The 26,505-nt window shown below is 45.6% G+C and overlaps 1 protein-coding gene across 1 annotated transcript in view; it reads left to right on the forward strand.

Moving 5' to 3' along the window:
• Positions 1-26,505, forward strand: part of LOC139275617 (MAP7 domain-containing protein 2-like) — a 223,728-nt gene that overhangs the window by 150,655 nt on the left and 46,568 nt on the right. The window contains exon 7 of the mRNA XM_070892789.1: positions 13,304-13,431. Coding sequence (XP_070748890.1) covers positions 13,304-13,431 — 128 coding nt within the window. The remainder of the gene's footprint in view (positions 1-13,303; positions 13,432-26,505) is intronic.

Genomic DNA, 26,505 nt, shown 5'->3' on the forward strand with positions numbered 1-26,505 from the left:
AAGTCCAGGTTATTGTGGTCAGTGTTCTCAACTTAGGTCAGCTTATACATAGGTTACAATGATAGTTGAATACATGACATCACCTCCTCCCCCCCCCCCCCCAAAGTCTTATTAGGATCATAGGTTAAGTCTCTCTGGTGGTTTACGCTCCCTTGTAGAGCGCCTGAGTTGGGGCTCCGGTTGTTGGGCGCTGGCCTGAGTGCCTGCTGTTTGCGGTGCCTCAGGCCTGTCCGGACTGCCCACAGTGACTGGGCTCTCCTCCACTTGGTTCCAGTGTTCGGTCACCTGTGCTGGAGTAAACTCTACGTCGTGTTCTTCCTCTGCTGCTTCTATAGGGTTGCTGAACCTCCTTTTACTTTGATCCACGTGTTTTCGGCAGATTTGTCCATTGGTAAGTTTAACTACCAAAACCCTATTCCCCTGTTTGGCAATCACTGCCTGCGAGCCATTTGGGCCCTGCAGCGTAATTAAGGATAAAAACAGGGTCACTGACATCAATACATCGCGCCCTCGCATTCCTGTCATGGTAGTCACATTGTGACTGACGCCTGCTCTCAAAAATTTCTTTCATAGTAGGGTGTATAAGGGATAACCTGGTTTTGAGCGTCCTTTTCATTAGCAGCTCTGCGGGTGGAACCTCTGTGAGCGAGTGTGGTCGCGATCTATTGGCCAAAAGGAGGCGTGATAAGCGGCTTTGTAGGGAACCCCCTTGGATTCTGAGCATCCCCTGTTTGATGATCTGCACTGCTTGTTCCGCCTGGCCGTTTGAGGCCGACTTGAACGGTATCATTCTAACATGGTTAATTCCATTGCCTGCCATGAAGTCCTGGAATTCAGCGCTTGTGAAGCACGGGCTATTGTCGCTGCCCGTAGACTTTCTACCGTGGCAGAGGATGTGCTTGAATTTAAAATGGCACACTCCGTCCATTTGGAGTAGGCGTCTACTACAACCAAAAACATTTTTCCCATGAAAGGACCTGTGTAGTCCACTTGGATGCGTGACTATCGCTTAGCGGACCAGACCAGGACCAGGGGCTGAGGGTGGCTTCCCTGGGTGCATTGCCCAGCTGAGCACACGTGTTGCACCTGCGAACACAAAGTTCCAGGTCTGCATCTATCCCTGGCCACCAAACGTGTGACCTGGCAATTGCCTTCATCATGACAATGCCCGGGTGCTCATTGTGAAGTTCTCTGATAAAGCACCTCTCTGCCCTTCTTGGGCATGACTATTCAGTTTCCCCACAGTAGGCAATTGGCCTGAATCGAGAGTTCATCCTTGCACCTATGAAACGGTTTAAACTCCTCAGGGCATGCCCCGTTCATGGCTGCCCAGTCCCCATTCAGCACACATTTCTTAACTAAAGACAGTTGCGGGTCTTTATTTGTCCAGACTTTAATCTGACGGGCTGTCACAGGTTAGCCTTCGCTTTCGAAAGCTTCAACAGCCATGACCATCTCGGCATCATGCTCAGTTGCCCCTCAGTGGTGGCTAGTGGGAGCCTGCTGAGTGCATTGACTCAGTTTTCAGTGCCCGGTCTGTGCCGAATTGTGTAGTCATAGCCGGCTAACGTAAGTGCCCACCTCTGTATGCAGGCCGATGCATTCGCATTTATGGCCTTGTTGTCGGCCAAAAGGGACGTTAGGGGTTTGTGATCTGTCTCCAGCTCACATTTCCTGCCTAACAGGTACTGGTGCATTTTTTTAACTGCATATACACATGCTAGTGCTTCCTTTTCTACCATCCAGGTAGCCCCTTTCTGCCTGGGACAGACTTCTGGAGGCATAAGCTACCGGCTGTAACTGACCTTTGGCATTCACATGCTGCAACACACACCCGACCCCATAGGACGATGCATCGCACGTTAAAACTAGTTTCTTACATGGGTCATATAGCGTTAACAGACTGTTGGAGCATAATAAATTGCGTGCTCTACCAAAAGCCCTTTCCTGGCTGTCCCCCCAGACCCAATCGCGACCTTTGCGTAATAGCAAATTTAGCGGCTCTAACAGCGTGCTCAATTTGGGAAGAAAGTTACCAAAATAGTTCAGGAGCCCCAGGAATGAACGCAGCTCCGTCGTGTTACAGGGTCTGGGTGCTCTCTGGATCGCTTCTGTTTTGGACGCAGTAAGACTGATCCCGTCTGCTGCTACCCTCCTCCCCAGGAATTCTACCTCTGGAGCTATGAAGACGCACTTCGCCTTTTTCAGTCGCAGCCCTACCCTGTCCAGTCTGCGTAGCACCTCCTCCAGGTTGTGGAGGTGTTCTTCAGTATCACCACCCGTGATGAGGATGTCGTCTTGAAAAACCACCGTCCCTGGAATCGACTTGGAGGCTTTCCATATTTCGCTGAAAGATCGCAGCAGCCGAACGAATCCCGAACGGACATCTGTTGTACTCAAACAACCACTTGTGTGTCGTGATGGTGGTCAGCTTCTTCGACTCACTCGCCAGCTCCTGGGTCATGTAAGCTGAGGTCAGGTCCAATTTTGAAAAAAGTTTGCCACCGGATAGCATCGCAAAGAGGTTCTCCGCTCTCGGTAGCGGGTACTGGTCTTGGAGTGACACCCGATTGATGGTGGCCTTGTAATCGCCACATATCCTGACCGACCCATCCGCCTTGAGCACCGGCACAATCGGGCTCGCCCAGTCACTAAATTCGACTGGCGAGATGATGCCTTCCCTCAGCAGGCGGTCCAATTCGCATTCTATCTTTTCACATATGGCACCGCTCTGGCCTTGTGGTGTACGGGCCTGGCGTTGGGGTTTATGTGAATCACTACCTTGGTCTCCATGAAAGTGCTGATGCCGGGTTTAAATAATGAGTCAAATTTGTCCAGGACCAGTGAGCATGATACTCACTCCACAGAAGAAATTGCATTGACATCGCCCCATTTCCAGTTCATGACAGCAAGCCAACTCCTCCCCAGTAGTGCGGGACCATCCCCCGGGACAATCCAGAGTGGCAACCTGTTCTCCGAATCTACCGTGTCGCTGCCTAGCACCGGAATGATCTCCTTTGTATATGTCCGTAGCTGTGTGTCAATCGGCAATAATTTTGGCCGCCTGTCCTTGGACACCCACAACCTTTCGAACTGTTGATACTCATCAGGGACTGGCTGGCCCCCGTGTCTAGCTCCATTAATACTGGGACGCCATTGAGGAGCACTTTCATCATTATCGGTGACGTCCTGGTATATGAACTGTATATGTGCCCCACATGATCTCGATGAACTTCAGCTTCCAGTGATTTCCCCCAGTAATCATTTGGCCTCGTAAGGCTTACATCGGGCCTGTCCTCCTCATACATCAACCTGGCTGCAGGCTTCCTGCACATTCGCGCCAAGTGCCCGCTGACGTTGCAGTTTCTGCAGGTATATTGCTGATGCCTGCAAGCTCTGGCTGGGTGTTTGCTTCCACACCTCCAACATGAGCTAGAAAGGCCCCATTGTTGGAAACAAAAGGTCCATTACCAGTCGATCGTCTCTGACTGTCTCTGTAACTGTCCTTAAGCGCACCATTAACAGGTGTTGATGGCCCCATTACTGGCCGCATTGTCCATTGCAATGGCATGAATCGCTGTTCAGCTAGCCATTGTCTCTGTTAAATTCCCCCTTTGGGTTCGACTGCATGCTGGGGCATGCCCGATTGCCCTTGTCTGCCTAGAGAACTGTGTGCTGCAATAACAATATTGACTCCCTGGTCGTTTGCCACATTTGAGCCAAGATTTTTGTCATACATCATTCTGGTCTCTTCCTCCCCTGAGATAAATGTCTGGGCTATCAGAGCTGCCACTTCCAAGGTCAGGTCCTTGGTCTCAATCAGTTTCCTGAAAACCCCAGCGTGCCTGATGCCCTCAATAAAATAAAAAGTCTCGCAGCATCTCCGCTCTCCATGCATCTGGGAACTTACATAGGCTCGCCAGTCGCCGGAGGTCTGCCATGAAGTCTGGAACGCTTTGCCCTTCTCGCTGCCGGTGCATGTAAAACCGGTGTCTCGCCATGTCCATGCTGCTCGCCGGTTTAAGGTGTTCCCCAATCAACTTACTGAGCTCTTCGAACATCTTGTCCGCTGGCTTCTTTGGCGCTAGAAGGTCCTGCATCAGGGAGTACGTTCTGGATCCCACAAACCGTCAGGAGATGAGCCCTGCTTTTGTCGGCCAAATCCTGTCCCAACCATTTCTTAGTGACAAAACTTTGCTGTAGTCTCTCAATAAAGTCGTCCCAATCATCACCAACACATTACCTCTCTTCTGTGCTGCTAGTGGCCATGCTCGCATGGTTTAAATCCCAGTTTCTCGTCGCCAATGATATATCCTTACTCTACAGTATAAATGCACATGAGGGCCAAACTTGAGAGAAGGTCACTCAGTGACCAGTTATCTTTATTACCAAGACCTCAAGTGCAGATGGTGGGTGGAGCTTCCCCTTTTATACTGGAAAGTCCAGGTTAGGAGTATCTCCCACAAGTTCACCCCCTTGTGGTCAATGTTCTCAACTTGGGTCAGCTGATACATGCGTTACAATGATGGTTGAATACATGACAAAAGCCATTGATCGGTTTGTGTCTGATGTTTCAATGGAGCGTTCAACAGGGTTTTCAAATCCAGTCGGATTAAATGTCGAATGTAATTAGCCCTTCCTTTTATAAAGTGGCCATGGTCTAATCGGGGACTTGCTGTAACAGAAACCATCTCAAAGTGGCCTCGAGTTTCTCCTGGTTGATCAGGCCTGTCGTGTCGGCAGTTGTCGTTCTTTGCTGACGCAGCGGTTTCGTGTTTCCACGTGTTCTCATTCCATCATCATCTTAGGCAGTCCCTCGGAATCGAGGAAGACTTGCTGCCACTCTTAACACTCTCTCAGGTGGCTGTTCAGTCCAGTACGGGAATTACAGTCTACATCACCATGTCATTAACTAGCAGCTTTAGGTGCCTCCCCAGTGTCACTGAAAAATGCCAGGTAGTAATGTGCAAGTTCAGGAACAATGTACATTAACTCTAGCCGTGTAGGAGTAAGGGGCCTGGTCAAAAGGCAACAAACACTGGTTTGGGGAGCGATTATCACAGTCACTCAGCGCTGCAGGAGACAAGCACATTTGCGATGTTGCTAGTGCTCACAGACAACAGTTAATGTTATGATCTCATAAGAACTAGAAATAGGAGCAGGAGTCGGCCATTCGACCCCTCGAGCCTGCTCCACCATTTAATAAGATCATGGCTGATCCGATCATGGACTCGGCTCCACTTCCCTGCCCGCTCCCCATAACCCTTATCGCTCAAAAATCTGTCTATCTCCACAGATAATATATTCAATGACCCAGCCTCCACAGCGCTCTGGGGCAGAGAATTCCACAGATTTACAATCCTCAGAGAAGCAATTCCTCCTCATCTCAGTTTTAAATGGGCGACTCCTTATTCTGAGACTATACCCCCTAGTTCTAGATTCCCCCACGAGGGGAAACATTCTCTCTGCATCTACCCTGATAAGCTCCTTCAGAAACTTATTGAAAGGTATAAGATCACCTCTCATTCTTCTACACTCCAGTGAGTATAAGCCCAACCTACTCAACCTTTCCTCATAAGATAACCCCTTCATCTCAGGAATTAACCTCGTGAACCTTCTCTAAACTGCCTCCATTGCAAGTATATCCCTCCTTAAATAAGGACACCAAAACTGCACGCAGTACTCCAGGTGTACAGTTTCCTCATGCCTCTGTCCAATCTCTGAGGCTCTGCCAATAGCATTAAGGAGTGTTTATATCCAGTTAATAAGTACAAGGAATTTTAAGCATTGTTCCAGTGTTGACTTAAACTTTGTACGGAATTTGCGTAGGATATACAATGGTGTCTTATCAAATATATAAACAAAATGGCAAGTTTCAAATAGCACTGCACTCATCTTAATTGCAAATACATTTTGGTTCTCCGATAGACCTAACTAATCTTGTATTTCTCAGACTTATTAAACTAGTGGCTTTGCATTCTTTTTGCTTGTGCGACAGTCTCTCTCCATGAAGCCTGGCACTAGCTGGGTTCAAGTTTTTCTTTGAATATTTTTGTTTAAAATGTGTTACCTACGTTTACAATCGTCTGTGGGCCAGCATAGGCCGCAGGGCCACCACTGGAGATGGCTCGGGTCCCAATTGGCATACCTGGAGGCTCATTGGTTCACAGCTGGATGTTCCGCCTTGGATTGGAGAGGGGGAATGGTTAAACCAAGCTCATTGGTTGACACTGCTGATGTCATATCAGCAGCTGTGGATTAGTCCCATATTGGACAATATATTAGCCACCATCTGCATCGGGCCATTTGGGGAATCTACATGTGGCTAATTACATTTAGAATCATAGAAATTTACAGCACTGAAGGAGGCTATTTCAGCCCATCGGCCAACCAAGAGCTATTTCTCATTAGTAAATTAACAGTGAATAATATAAGAATTAGGAGTAGGCCATTCAACCCCTCGAGCCTGCTCTGTCATTCAATGAAATCATGGCTGATCTTCTACCTCAACACTTTCCTGCACTGTCCCCATATCCCTTAATATCCAAAAAATCTATTGATCTCTGTCTTGAATGTACTCAGACTGAGCCTCCACAGCCCTCTGGGGTAGAGAATTCCAAAGATTCACCACCCTCTGAGTGAAGAAGTTTCTCCTCATCACAGTCCTAAATGGCCGACTCCTTATTCTGAGACTGACCCCTGGTTCTAGACTCCCCAGCCAGGGGGAAACATCCTCCCTGCATCTACCCTGTCAAGCCCTGTAAGAATTTTGTATGTTTCAATGAGATCACCTCTCATTCTTCTAAACTCTAGAGAATATAGGCCTAGTCTACTCAATCACTCCCCATAGGACAATCATCCCATCCCAGGGATCAGTCTGGTGAAATTTTGTTGCACTCCCTCTATGGTGAATATATCCTTCCTTGGGTAAGGAGACCAGAACTGTACACAATACTCCAGGTTTGGCTTCACCAGGGCCTTATATAATTACAATAAGATTTCTTTACTCTTATACTCAAATCCTCTTGTAATAAAGGCCAATGTACCATTTGCTTTTTAGTAGACACGGTCATTGGGCCTGTGATCTCAATACTCATTCATACGGCGCAAGCAGGTGAACTTTAACTGTTTTGTGCGTTCTTTGGTGAAATGGTAAGGGGAAAAAGAGAGTGTGCGAGTGTTATTTGATCGATGTGGCTGCTTTACTCCCTTGGTCATCTAACGGTGGCAGATATTCGTTCAGTAGGCACACCCGTGAAGTAGATTAACCTGTGGCTAAAACGGTGTCACCGCATCCTCACCTGGGGCTAGTCAGTGATTTCTCATGGACAACACCGGGCTCGTTCATGTCCCAGACTGTTCCACCTCACACCTGAAGAATGCTGCACGCCAATGCATTCCTCTATAGGAAGATCAAAGGAGCAACAAAATATTGATTCATTATTTCTTTTCTCGTTACCATATTGTTTAATAAAAAGAAGTTGCTTCAGGTCATTGTGGGTTCTTTGCTTAAGAATTCATAGCAGAACATTGCTATTAAGAAGTAGGTTGGTTTATTAGCAAAGGTTTAACACTCACACTACACATTACCAGTTCATCCACCAGGCTCACAACCACCTGCCCCATCGTGGATCCCCCAAACCCAACTGGCTGGGGTTTTATTGAGTCTTGTGAACATCACATGACTGGCTCAGCCACTCTCAACTCAACAGCTCTACAATTTTAAATAAACTATAAACCAAGTGCCGCACCCCCCCCCCCCCTTAAAAGGGGCATTAGAACCGACAAATTAACAAATTCTACTTTAGACATTAAATAGTCAAATTAAAATTTGGTTGCCGGGGGTGATGATGCACTCCAGTCCCTCCGGTGCCCACCTCTGGCGGAAGGCAGCGAGCATACCGGTGGACACCGCGTGCTCCATCTCCAGGGACACCCTGGCTCGGATGTAAGCGCGGAAGAGAGGCAGGCAGTCGGACTGAACGACCCACTCGACCGCCTGCTGCCTGGACCGGTTAATGGCCACCTTGGCCACGCCCAGGAGCAGTCCTACGCGGAGGCCTTCCGACCTGCCCGCTCCCCTCTGCACAGGGTGCCCAAAGATCAGGAGTGTGGGAATGAAAAGTGCAACCAGATCTCAAGGAGCAGCCACTTCAAATAATGGAAGAGGGCTGCAACCTCACACATACAACATAGACATGGAACACTGACTCCTCCAGACCGCAGAAATTGCAGGCGGTCTGGGAGCCTGTGAACCGATTTAAACACTTATTGCACGGGACTGCTCCGTGCACCACCCTCCAGGCCAAGTCCCCAATAAATAGTGGGAGGACTCCTGCGTAGAGAGCACTCCATTGGGGAGCCCCGCCTCCTCCAGACAACAGCTCGACAAACCTGTGAACAATATCCTTTAATGATTCACTCTTGTTCATGTTGACATCATGTACTTCATCTGCTCCATTCTGTTGGTTCACTGCTGCTTGCACTGTAGCCCCTCGGAGAATGTTACTATCAGCCGTTTGCTGACCGCGACAGTCTCCTTTAGCTTGAAGTAGCGTTATCGCTGTTGGTTGTTCCACACATCATTCAGTTAAACTACACCGGTTAAAAGGTCAAACCGTGCACTGTTAAACCGTTTTGTTTCCCCACAGCTCCCTTGTTTTTAAACCCGAGTGTTTCAGATGTTGCTTTACAGTCTCTGTGTGTTGTCTATATTTTGTATGTTTTAAATAATAATAAACAACTGCTCAGAATCAAACTATTAAAACATATACGATCAAAAGATGCATTTTAAAATGGGCTGTCTTCCATTAAAATCAGTGGGTGCCCTAGAGGATAATGTATTTCTAGAGTGTTTATTTCATATTCTCAGTATGTACAATGCAAATCACTGTACAGCAACTGTAAATCAGTGTGTACAGCAATATTTGGAGACAGGACTGGGAGGATTTCCCTGTTCTCCATGATCACGGGTTAGCAACTGCAGATTCCCGATTTAAGTAAATGTTCCTTGGACAATCCAGAAACCAACAAGGGCGGGATTTTCGGCTTTGCTGATTTCGGGGCGGGACGGTAAAGTTAGCGCCCGGGAACAGTTTGCGCCTCAGTCAGTAACATTGGGCAGCTGGGCCCTGAGTGTGGGGGCGCAGTACTAAGGGAGGCGTTGCACACCCCTCTCGGAGCGTTAGGGTGGGAAACTCCCGAGCTAAAGAGCCGGGCCGGGAGCGCTCCCAGAGACGTCTGGGGCGGGAGAAAAACATGAAAAAAAATCCCACAAAAACATTCCCAATAAATAGCCTCAAAAAATTTAAAGTAAAATCAATCACCTTACCTTAGGGTGGCATTATTTACCTCTCTGCAGTAGGTATTGTGGGACCGCCCGATTTCCCAGGCGTTCGCTGCGGGGTGGACGGATCAGGCGGGAGTCAAAACTCGGGCTGGTGTTGCAACCAGGGGCGTGGCACACTGCTCGCCTCTTCCGCCACAGGGTGCTGGAGGCTGACCGCCTGCCCAGAAAACTTCACCGATGCCATTGCCGCCACTCAGGGGCGATAAACAAGGGACCGGAAAATCTAGCCCCAAGAGAAGTAGAGAAGGTATTAGGTGGTGGAAATGTGGTTGGTGTGAGACTTGAAACAGATCGCAGGAGGCCGTTGCATCATTTGAGCGATGATGACCTCCCAATACTCCAAGGCCACAAGCGACTTACTTCCAAAACCAAGGGCAAATACTTGAACAAAACTGAGGCCTTTGACCAGTTTAATGTTAAATTGGTGCTCACAGACTGCAGGTAAAACTCATAGTGCACAGTGTGTGTTCCAATATAACACGCATTCAACAGTGCTGTGTAAATATTAATGCACCAATCGTAAGATATATTAAAGGAGAATGTAACAAAGAATGTCTTTATACATATTCAATTTTATACACTTCTTGTTGGTTGGATGTGCTAAACATGACAGTCTATTTCAAACGGATTTAAAAGTGCTTTTGCTAATTGTATGCAGTATACCATGATCTTGTGGGAAGAATTATTGATGTTACAAATTATGGAATAGCTACAGAAGTGAGGTTGATCTTATTGAGACCAGACTGCAATATTTGTCAGGGTGTGCAGTACCAGCTAAATTTGACAATGGGCAAGAAAATGAATTGTTACCTTAATTGTAGAAAAATGGACAAAACATAAGAGCATGTACCTGAAACCCCAGGGCCTTTAAAATCCATGAAATGCTCCACTTTTAGCTGGATAAGTGTTCCTTACTTCCCCTCCTGCAAACAGGTCAGTTGGGCAGTGGTTTTACACATCAGACAATCGGGTGCAGTAAAAGTCAGTCAATGCTGTAGACACCTGTGTGATCAACCGAGATTTACTGGCCCAGAATTTGCTGAGAAAATATTGGCGCGTTTAATGCACATGACATTATTAATGTGTAAATAACCCACGCTAATTACTTTTTTTTTTCATTTTTGCCTCTTTTTTTTTCTCTCTCAATCCAATCTTTCGTTCCTTCTCTTTATTTCTCTTTCTAAGTTGACTCTAATTCTCCCTACTTCCTTCTCCCTCCTTCCTCTGTTCTTTGAGTCCTTTATTCTCATTGGTTACCGAGACAGACTGATGGTCCTGTTGTTCACCAGGGTCCCAGATGCTCTGTTGCCCTCGCCGCACCGTTACCGGCTCGAATTTTCACCAACTTGCGGCGCAAAAATAATAAAATCTGAAGGCTGAGGGAAAATGTCCCACTCCAGCTAATTTTGGGCCGTTGTTACAGCATCCACTGTCACCTGGACTTGGAGTGCAATAATCGTTTGGCTGCAAGTTGATAAAACCTCAATCAGGGGCATGTTCTAATATTCAGATCTCAGAACGGTTCGGAGATTAAAGCTGGACGGGGGAGGGATAGAAGAGAATTGATGGCATCCTTCGAAGCACCGTCAACTAATTTAGAGCTGGAGAAAAAACAGATTTGTCGGGATAGGAAGGCAGGAATCTAGATTTAAATAAGGGGGAAATCATTTCCAGTGTGTCTGGTAAGTTCAGCACAGAACTAGATGTTGAATGTGGTTCTATGGTGTATTGTATTCGTAGAATAACTATATAGATTACATAGTATTTACAGCACAGAAACAGGTCATTCAGCACAACGCTCCGTGCTGGTGTTTATGCTCCACACGCGCCTCCTCCCACCCTACTTTACCTCACCCCATCAACTTATCCTCTATTCCTTTCTCCCTCGTGCTAATCTTGCTTCCCCTTAAATGCAGTAACGAGTTCCATGTTCTCACCACTCTGAGTAAATAAGTTTCTCCTGAATTCCCTCTTTGATGTTTTAGTGACTATCTTTTATATTGATGGCCCCTAGTTTTGGACTCCCCACAAGTGGAAACATTTTCTCTATGTCTACCCTATCAAACACTTTCATAATCTTAAAGACCTCTATCAGGTCACCCCTCTGTCTTCTCTTTTCTGGAGAACAGAGCCCCAGCTTGTCAATCTTTTCTGATAGGTATCTGATAGGGGCGGTCCCAGCAGTTTGGAAAACTGCAAATGTAATGCCCCTATTTAAAAAAAGAGACAGACAAAAAGCAAGAAACTATCGACCAGTTAGCCTAACATCCTTGGTTGGGAAAATGTTGGAGTCCATTATTAAAGAAGCAGTAGCAGAACATTTGGAAAAGCAACATTCAGTCAGGCAGAGTCAGCATGGATTTATGAAGGGGGAAGTCATATTTGACGAATTTGCTGGAATTCTTTGAGGATGTAACAAATGGGGTGGATAAAGGGGAACCAATGGATGTGGTATATTTGGACTTCGAGAAGGCATTTGACAAGGTGCCACATAAAAGGTTACTGCACAAGATAAAAGTTCACGGGGTTGGAGGTAAAATACTATTAGCATGGAGAGAGGATTGGCTAACTAACAGAAAACAAAGTAGGGATAAATGGTTCATTCTCTGGTTGGCAATCAGTAACTAGTGGGGTGCCGCAGGGATCAGTGCTGGGACCCCAACTATTTACAATCTATATTAATGACTTGGAAGAAGGGACTGAGTGTAACGTAGCCAAGTTTGCTGATGATACAAAGCTGGCAGGAAAAGCAATGTGTGAGGAGGACACAAAAAATCTGCAAAAGGACATACAGGCTAAGTGAGTGGGCAAAAATTTGGCAGATGGAGTATAATGTTGGAAAGTGTGAGGTCATGCACTTTTGCAGAAAAAAATCAAAGAGCAAGTTATTATTTAAATGGAGAAAGATTGCAAAGTGCTGCAGTACAGTGGTACCTGGGGGTACTTGTGCATGAAACACAAAAGGATAGTGTGCAGGTAGAGCTAGTGATCAGGAAGGCCAATGGAATCTTGGCCTTTATTGCAAAGGGGGTGGAATATAAAAGCAGGGAAGTCTTGCTACAGTTATACAGGGTATTGGTGAGGCCACGCCTGGAATACTGCGTACAGTTTTGGTTTCCATATTTATGAAAGGATATATCTTCTTTGGAGGCAGTTCAGAGAAGGTTCACTAGGTTGATTCCGGAGATGAGAGGGTTGACCTATGAGGAAAGGCTGAGTAGGTTGGACTTCTACTCATTTGAATTTAGAAGATTGAGAGGTGATCTTATCAAAATGTATAAGATTATGAGGGGGCTTGACCAGGTGGATGCAGAGAAAAAATTTCCACTGATGGAGGAGACTAGAACTAGAGGGAATAATCTTAGAATAAGGGGCCACCCATTTAAAACTGAGATGAGGAGAAATTTATTTTCTCGGAGATTTGTAAATCTGTGGAATTCGCTGCCTCAGAAAGCTGTGGAAGCTGGGACATTGAATAAACTGAAGACCGAGATAAGGGGTTATGGGGAGCGGGCAGGGAAGTGGAGCTGAGTCCATGATTGGATCAGCCATGATCGTATTAAATGGTGGAGCAGGCTCGAGGGGCTGTATGGCCTACTCCTCCTATTTCTTATGTATAACCTCTCAGTTCTGGTATTGTGCCAATAAATCTTATTTGCATCTCCTCCAGTGCCTCTATATCCTTTTTGTAATATGGAGACCAGAACTGTGCACAGTGCTCCAAGTGTGGTCTAACCAAGATTAATTGACTATATTGAGACAGTACCAAAGAACCCAAAGTATGTTGTATTTTGTAATATCTGATACAAATAATAGGCAGGTCAATTTGAGTTTGTTTCACCCAGTCATCATATTCTAATGTGAATCTTCATTGTTCCTCCTTGTTCTATATGCTCCTTTGCTCTGTTCTCTGCTACTTTAACTCTTTAGTGTCCCATGTTTGCCCTCGTGTAGTCTCAGGTAGCTCCCTCAAGACTGCTTCCAAAGCTGCGCTCAGTCCAAGTGGAGACAGACAGACTGCAGCTGCCACTGCCAGCTCACCGGGAGAGACCAAAGGGCCACTGGTGTCGGAACTGCAACAGGTAGTGAAAAGAATTATAAGACTATTGATGAAGGTGAAGAGCATTGGTGATGTCTGTCGATAGCATGCTTTTATCTGTTCACGTATTGGTTAAGATCGTGTGTTGTCCTTATTTAACAAGTGTGGTCAATTGAACAGAGACCTCCTGCTGGTACAATCACACAGCGTTTCAGTGAGGCCTTTATATGATGCTGTTTCCAATGAAAGCTCTGCCCTTAAATGAATCTCAATCGTGATATTCCCAGTGAGGCAGACTAAGTAGAGAAACATTTGTATTGAATTAAAAGTAAACAAATAACCTGTACAGTACTGTTAATCTTTAAAATGCCAAGATTTGTACACAAAAGGATGGATATACACTTGTGTGTATACAGTCCTGATTTGGTTCCACATGCACACAAAGCTCTGAATCATTTAGTGATCTTATACATTGTCTGTAATCCTGCCCCGATGACCCTTGTGTTGTGCAAAGTGCTTCCCCCTCTCAGCCCCCTGTTTCTGTTGATGAAGAATGAGGAATGCCACATATTGGTGAGTTACATAATTGTAGGTAACAATAGGTAGCATGGTACACCAAAGAACCATAACTTTGGACATGCAAAGTTCTATAAAGGGATAATGGTTAATGGCCTCTGAGCAGCAACACAGTGTAGGAGGGTACAGATGAAACATACCACACAATCAACACTCGAAAGTCAAACCTTCAATTGATAAAGTTCACTTTGCAACACTTAACATACTTGTACTTATTTTAACCGGGTCAAAACTCATGTATAAATATCACATAGAGAAATGCATTATGAGCACATTGAACCTCTGCTCTCATGTAGACATAAATGATCCCATCTGTAATGTATTTGCTTCATGGGTTCTTTGCTTAAGAATTCATAGCAGCACATTGCTATTAAGAACTAGTTGGTTTATTAGCAAAAGGTTTAACAATCACACTACACATTACCAGTTCATCCACCAGGCTCACAACCTCATCGTGGATTCCTCGAACCCAACTGGCTGGGGTTTTGAGTCTTGCGAACATCATGTGACTGGCTCAGCCACTCCCAACTCAACAGTTCTACCAACCTGTGAGCATACTCCCCGATGTCCTAGTGAATATTTATCCCGCAACCAACATCAATAAAACAGATTATCTGCTCATTATCCATCACTATCCATAGATGCAGAAACCTGAGAATGTTGAATAGTACCAATTTTTTTTAGATACAACAGACTTCATTATCTTAGGTCAAAGAATGCATTTGGCAGAGAATTAGAGGGTCATTTCCCAAATTCATACTCCCGGTGGAAATACTCAGCCAATCTGCCAGCATCAGTGTATACTTAGAAAATTCCCTCTAACTTTCTCAATACCATAAAAACAAAAAGAAAGGACTTTCATTTATATAGCGCCTTTCACAACCTATCGCTTTACAGATAATGAAGTCCTTTTGAAGTGTAGTCAATGTTCATGCAATCATAGAATGGCTGCAGCACAGAACACCATTTGACCCGTCGAGCCCGTGCTGACCCTCAGCCAGTCCCACTCCCCCACCCTTTCCCCGTAGCCCTGCATTTTTTTTGCCTTCAGATACTTATCCAATTCCCTTTTGAAAGATAAGATTGAGTCTGCCTACACCACCCTTATAGGCAGCGCATTCCAGATCCTAACCACTCGCTGCGTTAAAATGTTTTTTCTTATGTCGTCTTTGGTTCTTTTGCCAATCACCTTAAATCTGTGTCCTTCAGTTCTCTACTCTTCTGCCAATGGGAACAGTTTCCCTCTACCTACTCTGTCCAGACCCCTCATGATTTTGAACACCTCTATCAAATCTCCTCTCAATCTTCTCTGCTCTAAGGAAAACAATCCCAGCTTCTCCAGTCTCTCCACGTAACTGAAGTCCCACATTCCTGGAACCATTCTCGTAAATCTTTTCTGCACCATCTCTAAGGCCTTCACATCCTTCCTAAAGTGCGGTGCCCAGAATTAGACACAATACTCCAGTTGGGGACGAACCAGTGTTTTATAAAGGTTCATCATAATTTCCACACTTTTGTACTCGGTCCTTCTATTTGTGAAGCCCAGGATCCCATAAGCCTTTTTAACTGCTTTCTCAATCTACCCTGCCACCTTCAACGATTTGTGCCCATATACCCCCAGGTTTCTGTGCATGGACCCATTTCAGGATCATACCGTTTAGTTTATATTTACTCTCCTCATTTTTTTTTCTACCAAAATGTATCACTTTGCACTTTTCTGCGTTAAATTTCATCTGCCACGTGTCCGCCCATTTCACCAGACTGTCTGTCTTCCTGAAGTCTATCACTATCCTCCTCATTGCTCACTATACTTCCAAGTTTTGTGTCATCTGCAAATTTTGAAATTGTGCCCTGTACACCCACATCCAAGTCATTAATGTATATCAAGGAAAGCAGTGGTCCTGTAAACCACTGTATACCTTCCTCCTACCGGGAGTTCCAGGTGCGTGGAGAGGCTCAGGGGGTGCGTCGCTGAGGCCTATAAAAAGGCCCAATGTGTCGGAGGAGGCTCGGGAGTTCCAGGTGCGTGGAGAGGCTCGGGAGGTGCGTCGCTGAGGCCTATAAAAAGGCCCAATGTGTCGGAGGAGGCTCTGGAGCTCCAGGTGCGTGGAGAGGCTCGGGAGGTGCGTCGCTGAAGCCTATAAAAAGGCCCAATGTGTCGGAGGAGGCTCGGGAGTTCCAGGTGCATGGAGAGGCTCGGGAGGTGCGTCGCTGAAGCCTATAAAAAGGCCCAATGTGTCGGAGGAGGCGTGCTTGTGCAGCTGCAGCAGGGTGAGAAGGCAAAAAAGGAGTAGAAAGAAATCGAAACGTTACGTCATAGCCAAGTGGGTAAGTGATTGGTAAGTAGTTTTTCTTTTTCTTTCTTTTATCAGTAAGTAACCTGTTAACATTGTTGTTGCCCAATTAGGCAAATCTAAGGGTTAAGTCATGGCAGGAGAGCTCGGACACGTGTTATGCTCCTCCTGTACTATGTGGGAACTCGGACGCTTCCGGTGTCCCTGACGACTAAGTGTGCAGGAAGTGCATCCGCCTCCAGCTCCTGACAGATCCCATTGCGGCACTGGAGCTGAGGGTGGATTCACTCTGGAGCATCCACGATGCTGAGAATGACGTGAATAGCACGTTTAGTGAGTTGGTCTTACCGCAGGTCAAGGGTACACAGCCAGATAGGGAATGGAAGACCAGCAGGAAGAGCAGTGCAAGGAAGGTAGTGCAGGGGTCCCCTGCGGTCATCCCCTGCAAAACAGATACACTGTTTTGGGTACTGTTGAGGGGCGATGACTCATCAGGGGAAGGCAGCAGCAGCCAAGTTCATGGCACCGTGAGTGGCTCTGCTGCACAGGAGAGCAGGAAAAAGAGTGGGAGAGCAATAGTGATAGGGGATTCAATTTTAAGGGGAATAGATAGACGTTTCTGCAGCCACAACCGGGACTCCAGGATAGTATGTTGCCTCCCTGGTGCAAGACTCAAAGATGTCTCTGAGCGGGTGCAGGACATTCTGAAAAGGGAGGGTGAACAGCCAGTTGTCGTGGTGCATATAGGTACCAACAATATAGGTAAAAAAATGGGATGAGGTCCTATGAGACAAAATTAGGGAGCTAGGAGCTAAATTTAAAAAGTAGGACCTCAAAAGAATTAATCTCAGGATTGCTACCAGTGCCACGTGCTAGTCAGAGTAGGAATCGCAGGATAGCTCAGATGAATATGTGGCTTGAGCAGTGATGCAGAAGGGAAGGATTCAAATTCCTGGGACATTGCAACCGGTTCTGGGGGAGGTGGGACCAGTACAAACCGGACGGTCTGCACCTGGGCAGGACCGGAACCAATGTCCGAGGAGGAGTGTTTGCTGGTGCTGTTGGGAGGAGTTAAACTAATATGGCAGGGGGATGGGAACCTATGCAGGGAGACAGAGGGAAATAAAAGGGAGACAGGCAAAAGACAGAAAGGAGATGAGTAAAAGTGGAGGGCAAAGAAACCCAAGGCAAAAAACAAAAATGGCCACATTACAGCAAAATTCTAAAGGGGCAAAGTGTGTTTAAAAAGACAAGCCTGAAGCTCTGTGCCTCAATGCGAGGAGTATTCGAAATAAGGTGGACGAAATAACTGCGCAGACAGCAGTTAATGGATATGATGTAGTTGGCATCACGGAGACATGGTTCCAGGGTCTCCAAGGCCGGGAACTCAACATCCAGGGGTATTCAACATTTAGGAAGGATAGACAGAAAGGAAAAGGAGACGGGATGGCGTTGCTGGTTAAAGAGGAAATTAATGCAATAATGAGGAAGGACATTGGCCTGGATGATGTGGAATCGGTGTGGGTGGAGCTACGGAATTCCAAAGGGCAGCAAACGCTGGTGGGAGTTGTGTACAGGCCACCAAACAGTAGTAGTGAGGTTGGAGACAGCATCAAACAAGAAATAAGGAATGTGTGCAATAAAGGTACAGCAGTTACCATGGGCGACTTTAATTTACATATAGATTGGGCTAACCAAACTGGTAGCAATGCGGTGGAGGAGGATTTCCTGGAGTGTATTAGGGATGGTTTTCTTGACCAATATGTCGAGGAACCAACTAGAGAGCTGGCCATCCTAGACTGGATGATGTGTAATGAGAAGGGACTAATTAGCAATCTTGTTGTGCGAGGCCCCTTGGGGAAGAGTGACCATAATATGGTAGAATTCTTTATTAAGATGGAGAGTGACACAGTTAAATCAGAAGCTAGGGTCCTGAATTTAAGGAAAGCTAACTTCGATGGCATGAGGCGTGAATTGGCTAGAATAGACTGGCAAATGATACGTAAAGGGTTGACGGTGGATAGGCAATGGCAAACATTTACAGATCACATGGATGAACTTCAATTGTACATCCCTGTTTGGAGTAAAAATAAAATGGGGAAGGTGGCTCAACAAGGGAAAATAAGGATAGTGTTAGATCCAAGGAAGAGGCATATAAATTGGCCAGAAAAAGCAGCAAACCAGAGGACTGGGAGAAATTTAGAATTCGGCAGAGGAGAACAAAGGGTTTAATTAGGAGGGGGAAAATGGCAGACCAATTGAACTCGGAGACCGAGGGTCTAGTGAAAACGAGGAATTGAAGGATATCCTAATTAGGCGGGAAATTGTGTTGGGGAAATTGATGGGATTGAAGGCCGATAAATCCCCGGGGCCTGTGTCTGCATCCTAGAGTACTTAAGGAAGTGGCCCTAGAAATAGTGGATGCATTGGTGATCATTTTCCAACAGTCTATCGACTCTGGATCAGTTCCTACAGACTGGAGGGTAGCTAATGTACCACTTTTTAAAAAAGGAGGGAGAGAGAAAACGGGTTATTATAGACCGGTTAGCCTGACATCAGTGGTGGGGAATATGTTGGAATCAATTATTAAGGATGAAATAGCAGCGCATTTGGAAAGCAGTGACAGAATCTGTCCAAGTCAGCATGGATTTATGAAGGGTAATTCATGCTTGACAAATCTTCTGGAATTTTTTGAGGCTGTAACTAGTAGAGTCAACAAAGGAGAACCAGTGCATGTGGTGTATTTGGACTATCAAAAGGCCTTTGACAAGGTCCCACACAAGAGATTGGTGTGCAAAATCAAAGCACATGGTATTGGGGGTAATGTACTGACGTGGATAGAGAACTGGTTGGCAGACAGGAAGCAGAGAGTCGGGATAAACGGGTCCTTTTCAGAATGGCAGGCAGTGACTAGTGGAGTGCTGCAGGGCTCAGTGCTGGTACCCCAGCACTTTACAATATACATCAATGATTTGGTTGAAGGAATTGAGTGTAATATCTCCAAGTTTGCAGATGACACTAAACTGGGTGGCGGTGTGAGCTGTGAGGAGGATGCTAAGAGGCTACAGGGTGACTTGGACAGGTTAGGTGAGTGGGCAAATGCATGGCAGATGCAGTATAATGTGGATAAATGTGAGGTTATCCACTTTGGTAGCAAAAACAGGAAGGCAGTATATTATCTGAATGGTGGCAGATTAGGAAAAGGGGAGGTGCAACGAGACCTGGATGTCATGGTTCATCAGTCATTGAAAGCTGGCATGCAGGTACAGCAGGCGGTGAAGAAGGCAAATGGCATGTTGGCCTTCATAGCTAGGAGATTTGAGTATAGGTGCAGGGAGATCTTACTGCAGTTGTATAGGGCCTTGGTGAGGCCTCACCTGGAATATTGTGTTCAGTTTTGGTCTCCTAATCTGAGGAAGGACGTTCTTGCTATTGAGGGAGTGCACTGAAGGTTCAGCAGACTGATTCCTGTGATGGCTGGACTGACATATGAGGAGAGACTGGATCAACTGGGCCTTTATACACTGGAGTTTAGAAGGATGAGAGAGGATCTCATAGAAACGTATAAGATTCTGATGGGACGGGACAGGTTAGATGCGGGAAGAATGTTCCCGATGTTGGGGAAGTCCAGAACCTGGGGACACAGTCTTAGGATAAGGGTTAGGCCATTTAGGACTGAGATGAGGAGAAACTTCTTCACTGAGTTGTTAACCTGTGGAATTCTCTACCGCAGAGAGTTGTTGATGCCAGTTCATTGGATTTATTCAAGAGGGCGTTAGATATGGCGCTTACGGCTAAAGGGATCAACGGGTATGGAGAGAAAACAGGAAAGGGGTACTGAGGTGAATGATCAGCCATGATCTTATTGAATGGTGGTGCAGGCTCGAAGAACCGAATGGCCTACTCCTGCACCTATTTTCTCTGTTTTCTATTTTTCCAATCCGGGTGTGGCACTCTGTCGAACACCTTTTGGGAATCCATGTACACCACGTCAACCGCATTACCCTCATCAACCCTCTCTGTTACCTCATCAAAAAGCTCTATCCTTGGTTAACTATGATTAGCTCTTAATAAATCTGTTCTGGCTTTCCTTAATTAATCCACTCCTATCCAAGTGACAATTTTGTCCCTAATTACTGTTTCTAAAAGCTTCCCCACTATCGAAGTTAAACTGACTGGCCTGTAATTGCTGGGTTTATCTTTACACTCTTTTGACAATGGTGTAATATTTGCAGTTCTCCAGTCTTCTGGCACTACCCCCATAGGAGGATTGGAATATTACGGCCAGTACCTCCACGATTTTCTCCCTCAATTCCCTTAGCATCCTAGGATGCATCCCATCTGTTCCTGGTGACTTATCTATTTTAAGTACAACCAGCCTTTCTAATACACCTCTATCAATTTTTGTAGGAATATTGTTATCAATGTTGTAGGAAATGCAGCAGCCAATTTGCGCACAGCAATGTCCCACAAAAAGCAATGTGTTAATGATCAGATAATCTGTTTTTTGGGATGTTGGTTGAACGATAATTATTGGCCCCAGGACACCGGGGATAACTCCCCTGCTATTCTTCAAAATAGTGCCGTGGAATCTTTTAGTTCACCTGAGAGAGCAGACAAGGGCCTCAGTTTAACGTCTAATCTGAAAGATGGCATCTCCAACAGCAGCGGAGTTCCCCTAGTACTGCACTGGAGTGTCCGCCTGGATTATGGGCTCAAGTTTCTGGAGTGGAAATTGAACCCATGACCTTCGAAAGGGAGAAAAGTACTTTCTATGTAGTTACTACAATGAATTCCACTTACATTCGATTCAGTTGTATTCATTTTTATATATGTTAGAAATATGATCCCAGTATCCCAATATGCGTACCGTGTAACAATGGAATACACTTCCTATTATAGTGAAATCACTACCTACTTGTATAGGGAACCTGGAGCAGGCCACAAAGGAGCAAGGTGACTGGGGCAAACCGAAAGAAGCAGGGAAGGACTGGAGACGGAGGGAGAACGGAGATGGTATTATTGTGCTCCCCAATCTCTGGCATGGTATAACAATAACAAAAAGCAAACTGAAGGTGGAAATATTGCAAGCAACATTGTTTTTCCTTTTGAGTTTGTGATGGTTAAGATTGTAATTTGAAAATATTCAGCAAGCACTGTGGAAGGAATGAGGACACAGTGGGTGAGCCTGTGCTGCAATATTGCTGTCTCTCACTGTTTGGGCAGGGAGGTGGGCCAGTAGAGTGAGACCACGTGGAACTGGGCGATGCTGCCAGTGTCAAGGGCCATATTGCAGCATAGGTCAGGGTCAAGGAGTGAATGAATCAAAATCAAGACAGTGATAATTATATTTTTTATCCAGAAAAAAACTGTAGCATTGCTTTGAAAAGAGGAACTGGCATTTGAGGTTAAATTCATATTGACCCTGACCAAACTTAACGGAAAACTTTCCTCTGTGTCCATATCCTTCCCTTGGCCGTAGAGCGACATCCTGCTTCATGGCTGGGGCACTCTGGATGTCAAAACTGTGCAGCATGCTGCAGGCAATAATGATCTTGTAGACTGTAATGTATTTGCTTCATGGGTTCTTTGCTTAAGAATTCATAGCAACACATTGCTATTAAGAACTAGTTGGTTTATCAGCAAAGGTTTAACAATCACACTACACATTACCGGTTCATCCACCAGGCTCACAACCACCTGCCCCATTGTGGATGCCCCGGATCCAACTGGCTGGGGTTTTATTGAGTCTAATGAGGATCACGTGACTGGCTAAGCCACTTCCAACTCAACAGCTCTACAACTACTTTAAGTAAAACTATAAACCAAGTGCCCCCCTTAAAAGGGGGCAGTAAAACTGACAAATACACAAATTAAACTTTGGGCTTTAAACAAATCAAATTAAAATTTGGTTGCTGGGGGTGATGATGCACTCCAGTCCCTCCGGCGTCCACCTCTCGCGGAAGGCCGTGAGCGTACCAAACCTGTGAGCATATTCAGAGGTGCATACATAACACTGACCTTGGCTTTACATTCCAGATTTAGTTAATTCACTGAATTTAAATTCCCCAGCTGCCCAAGGTGAAGATTTGAACTCCTGTCCCCAGATCATTAGTGCAGACCTGTGGATTCCTAGTCCAGTAACACAACCACTATGCTACCATACCCCCTAGGCAGTAAAAGTGCGGGCGATTCTGTGGTGTCTGGTGGAGAACGTGCTGTGCACTTTGTACACCCGTATATGATGGGCAATGAAAAGGGGCACACTCAGGACTGATCAAGAAACCAGTTCTGAAAGCTCTCCTGCTGGATTCTGCCTTTCTCTAACTGAATTCTTAATATTGGCATTGGATTAAGCAGCTTTTCAATGCCTGGATCGTTCAGAGGGTGTATTAAAGAGCAACGATTCCTACATCCAATGAACGTGTGGGGAAAAAAAACAAGTTAGGTAGAAGACCCAGCATGGTGTGTGTTTGGGTGGGTGTCTGGTGATGCATACCGATCATCCAGCCCATTGCACACTGCCACCCACCAGATTTGCCCTGTTGTTCCTTTCACCAAAATGATCATCTACAGAAAAAAGTTGGCAGTGTTGTCCATTTAAAGACAAAACAATTGCGCACACTAATCATAACATATGCATCTTAAAGAGTCGGTTTCTATCAATGCTACAGTAAACAGTGTTGAGTATGTATAGTTATCAGCTTATTCGAGTGAGATTGTTGGACAGCAATGCTTGGCCAGTGGAAGCTTCCAGAAATGCCATTGACCTGCAGTAGTTACTTCCTGCGGTGAATTGAAAAGCAACTCGCCAGCGTGAAGTAACATACTTTCCTATCCTGATCCTTCACTGCTTCTTTCTGTGCTTTTTTTTGCTGCCTTCAATCCTTTGAGTTAATGTAGCTTTGCCCTTTCCCTGTTGTCCACCTTCATTAATCCCAAAGGCTGGTTTTCCAATGAGTTTCTCTGATGTTGAAGCTTGCCCAGCAAGAGACTTTGTTTTGCAAATGGAAAGTTACTTTGCACAATCTTTTGCTCTTAAAAAGATCACCCCTGTCAAGTAACTTTATACAAAAACTTCAGCCCGATTTGAAGTACAGTATTAACAGAGCATGCCAGAAAGTCAATGTGCAGTCATCACAACCCTCACTGTTGCACCATCCACGGGGCAAGGCTTTCATGGCGTCATTCAGATGTGCTCTCCTTATTTCTGTCACCAGATCAACAGTTCACACTTTTAAAATATCTTCCAATTTTCTTCTATATATCTATTATCAAATTCTTGCAGCTGTACACACTTTCTGTCTGCAACACTTTACTTCCTGTTGTCATTTTTTTGTGACATGATTTATATCAACTTTTTCCAATTATAAATTCCTATGTCCACACGTGGAATAGATTTTGCCGAGGTAAACTCCTCACTCTGACCAATGGGGTTCCCATAAATTGCACAAAATGCTTTCAGTAAAAAAAAATAATTCATCATTTTCTCCTCAGTAACTGAAATTTCTAATGTCCAAAGTAAGGGTTTAGGCTTAAATATCAAACTAAAATACATTTTTCAGAATAACATGATTACATTTATCCACTGAACTGTCTTTTGTGTATTTTAATATTTTAATTAATATTTTACTTGAAGGCTGTAGCCTCTCTCAAAGGCCATGATATTTTAGCCCCAGAGCTATGGCTTGCTGAATTTGGACTGTGGTCTGAGCAGATACAGTGTACATAAGAACATAAGAATTAGGTGCAGGAGTCGGCCATTCGGCCCCTCGAGCCTGCTCCACCAGTCAATGAGATCATAGCTGATCTTCTACCTCAACTCCACTTTCCTGCACTGTCCCATATCGCTCGATTCCCATAATATCCAAAAATCTATCGATCTCTGCCTTGAATATACTCAAAGACTGAGCCTCCACAGCCCTCTGGGACAGAAAATTCCAAAGATTCACCATCCTCTGAGTGAAGAAGTTTCTCCTCATCTCAGTCCTAAATGGCCGACCCCTTATCCTGTGACTGTGACCCCTGGTTCTAGACTCCCCAGTCCGGGGGAAACATCCTCCCTGCATCCACCCTGTCAAGTCCTGTAAGAATGTTGTATGTTTCAATGAGATCACCTCTCATTCTTCTAAACTCCAGAGAATATCGGCCGAGTCTACTCAATCTCTCCTCATAGGACAATCCCCATCCCAGGAATCAGTCTGGTGAACCTTCGTTGCACTCCCTCTATGGCAAGTGTATCCTTCCTTAGGTAAGGAGACCAAAACTGTACACAATACTCCAGGTGTGGTCTCACCAGGTACCTAATCTCCCAGGATGCATCAGTACCATGATGTCAGCTGTACTGATGGACTGTCCTTGTTTAGTTTCTAGCACTCTCCGCTTAGTAACTTTCCTTCCAATAATCTTGAAAACCACAAAGTCAAAATTCAAAAGTTTTATTGAGGTAAGCTTTATCATTATCATCATCATCATAGGCATTCCCTCGAATGAGGATGACTTTCTTCCACATGGTTCACAGGTGTGTCAAAGAAGGACCCGATGTTCCAGTCCTGAACTCCAATTGAGGGGATGGAAGATGCCTGTGTGTGGATTGTTTTAACGTGGGGTGGCCGTTGCACACCAGCCACCTCACGGGCTTGACAGAGCTAGGCCTTGGTCCAGTGGCGAGGGTTAACCAGGACGACTGGAGACCAGCTCTGCTGCACAGACCCAGTGCATACAAATATCGCAGTGTGGGCTGGCCCGTGCTGCCCCTGGGCCCTCTCCTCTTCTGGGCCCCGTACCCTAATTCGCTGAACCTCCACCATGATCTCGCGCTGCTTTATATGTCAGCTACCAGTGAATGCGTCTGTGTGAGAGAGCGAGAAAGTCACTATTAATTACACATCTGGTCTTATTTTTGTTTTGTGATCTATAAACCAGAAAGGGAACTAAGCCAAGAGAGAGAAGGGTTTTCCTTCATTTAATATTCATATTTCAAAATAACAGTTGAATAGGAAGAAGCCAAAGCTAATCAAGTAGTCCTGTGAGATTCAAATTACATTTTTTTAAGTTGAATTTTGAACACAAACATTGCCTTTTTTATAGAATCATAGAACGGTTACAGCACGGAAGGAGGCCATTCGGCCCATCGAGCCCGTGCCGGCTCTCTACAAAAGCATCTCGGCCAGTCCCACTCCCTCGCCCTTTCCCCGTAGTCCTGTAAGTATGTTTCCTTCAGGAACTTATCCAATTTCCTTTGGAAAGCTACAATGGAATCTGCCTCCATCACCCTTTCAGGTCGCGCATTCTCAGATCCTACCCACTCGCTGCGTAAAAAGGTTTTCCCTCGTGTTGCCTGTGGTTCTTCTGTCAATGGCAGCACGGACCAGCCCACACTGCAATGTGTGCGCGCACTGGGTCCGTGCAGCAGAGCTGGTCTCCAGTCGTCCTGGTTAACCCTTGCCACTGGACCAAGACCTAGGTCTGTCAAGCCCGTGTGGTGGCTGGTGTGCAAAAATCTACGTACAGACATCTTTCCACCCTTCAGGATGTAGCTCGGGATCTGGAATATTAGGTCCTTCATTGAAACACCTGTGAACTCATCCCTTTTTGGCGTGGAAGCAAGTCATCCTCGATATGAGGGACTGCCTATGATGATGATAATGGCTTCTGCCAATCACCTGAAATCTGTGCCCTCTGGTTCTCGACCCTTCCGCCAATGGGAACAGTTTCTCTCTATCTATTCTGTCCAGACCCCTTATGATTTTGAACATCTCTATCAAATCTCCTCTCTACCTTCTCTGCTCCAAGGAGAAATGTTACGTTTAGAAAAACTCCACAAGACTGTATATCTTAAGCTCAAACTGTTGTGACCTTGGTCTCTTTATTGTAACTCCAGAGTGAGGAAGCAGCATGGTAGACTGCCTTTTATACCTGCTTGCCCAGGGTGCACAGGTGACCTTGGGTCTCCCGCAGGTCTGCCCCCTGGTGGCAAGTCTTACACATTGGTGAGGTTTACATACATAACAAGAACAACCCAAGCTTGTCCAGTCTATCCACGTAACTGAAGTCCCTCAGCCCGGGAACCATTCTTGTAAATCTTTTTTGCATCCTCTTTAAGGCCTTCACATCCTTCACCTCCAACTGGAAATTGTTTTACGAAAATACCTGGTGGTCCCGGAGGACGGTAGGATTGCACTCCGAGGCCTAGTTGCGCAGTCCAGCGTACGGGAACATGTCTTCCAGGATCGTATGTGTATCCT

Source organism: Pristiophorus japonicus, chromosome 11 (assembly GCF_044704955.1).
Source record: "Pristiophorus japonicus isolate sPriJap1 chromosome 11, sPriJap1.hap1, whole genome shotgun sequence".
Lineage (NCBI taxonomy): Eukaryota > Metazoa > Chordata > Chondrichthyes > Pristiophoridae > Pristiophorus > Pristiophorus japonicus.